Source organism: Penaeus monodon, chromosome 32 (genome assembly GCF_015228065.2).
Source record: "Penaeus monodon isolate SGIC_2016 chromosome 32, NSTDA_Pmon_1, whole genome shotgun sequence".
NCBI lineage: Eukaryota > Metazoa > Arthropoda > Malacostraca > Decapoda > Penaeidae > Penaeus > Penaeus monodon.
In genome coordinates, this window is record NC_051417.1 from 24,617,387 (window position 1) to 24,618,570 (window position 1,184).

The 1,184-nt window shown below is 44.8% G+C and overlaps 1 protein-coding gene across 1 annotated transcript in view; it reads right to left on the reverse strand.

Annotated features, from left to right (window-relative positions):
• LOC119593752 (cuticle protein AM1159-like) overlaps positions 1 to 782 on the reverse strand; it is a 1,002-nt gene extending 220 nt beyond the window's left edge. The window contains exons 1-3 of the mRNA XM_037942764.1: positions 710 to 782; positions 256 to 482; positions 1 to 71 (exon numbers count right to left, since the gene is read on the reverse strand). The exon at positions 1 to 71 is cut by the window's left edge and continues 220 nt beyond it. Of these exons, the coding sequence (XP_037798692.1) occupies positions 1 to 71; positions 256 to 482; positions 710 to 781 (370 nt within the window). The 5' untranslated portion in view covers position 782. The remainder of the gene's footprint in view (positions 72 to 255; positions 483 to 709) is intronic.
• Positions 783 to 1,184: the final 402 nt, after the last annotated feature.

Sequence of the window (1,184 nt, forward strand, 5' to 3'; positions counted from 1 at the left end):
ACTCGGCGCGGAATCCGAACTCGTCGGCGACGTATCTCACTTCGGCGACGGTTCCGTCGGGGAGGGTGAATCTGTTAAATGCAAAAATAATTATCTGTAATATCAGTTCGCAAAGATGGAGGAAGCAGTGAAGTAGAAAAAATTGTATGGGAATAGGTGACTTGCGGAGCGAATTGATTTTCTAAGTGCTTGGATCAGTTTATTATAATTTCAATGTGAATTAATGATATGACAGCCTTTTAATAAAGAGCTCACCTGTAGCTGCCTTGCATGTTGCTCTGACCCTCGGAGCCTGGGGTTCCTGAGGCAGAGACGCTGATTCCGTTTTCGGCCTCGAAGTTGTAGTTGAAGTTGCCGTCGCCGGAATCCTGGCGGTCGTCCCTCAAGATGGCCACCTGACGCTCGTCCTGGAAGGTCTGGCGGGGCTGATTCCTGAACTGCGGGGAGGCCGCGGCCACGGCGGCGAGGCAGACGAAGACAGCCTGAGGTTAGGAGGTAAGGAATTATGGATCAGTGTTATCAAAGGAAATATTCTGCTTTAGTCCACCCTGATCTGACTGCGAGTCATGCGCTGCAAGGCTGAAGGACTAAACACATGATCACCGATCGAATCCAAAACACTGCATGTAGAAGGGAAATGCAGAATATCTTTAGAACACAATCTTCAAACCACCATTCAAACATCTGAATCATATAGTATCATACAGACCAAAGTGTTCATGTTGGTGATGCTGGGAAAGATACTCTGCTGTGATGCTGAGAAGACCTTTATATACCACATGGGCGGGGCAGCTGGAAGCCCCTCCCTCTTACGCCCTCTTGCTCCTAGTCAAGCTCAAGGCATTCCTGTAAAATCCTTTTCGATACACAGACACACTTATGCAAATACATCTGCGTAGTGTATATCATGCATGCGTTGTTTTATATGCACATATGGAAATGAAGTATCAAAGAAAAAAACAATAGAGAATATACATATAAACGTTGTATACTTTCACGTGCCTGTTTTCGGATGAGAAATATAACTGGTTCTTATCGAGAAATTAACTGTTTACAAGGTCAGAACACTGCACCTCTTCCGCCGGACAAAAAATAATCGTGTACTCCAAAGGGGACAAGAAAATCATGCCGTGAAAAAGACTTTAACATTATGCTTGATAAAACTGCCAGCTATTAATTGGAAA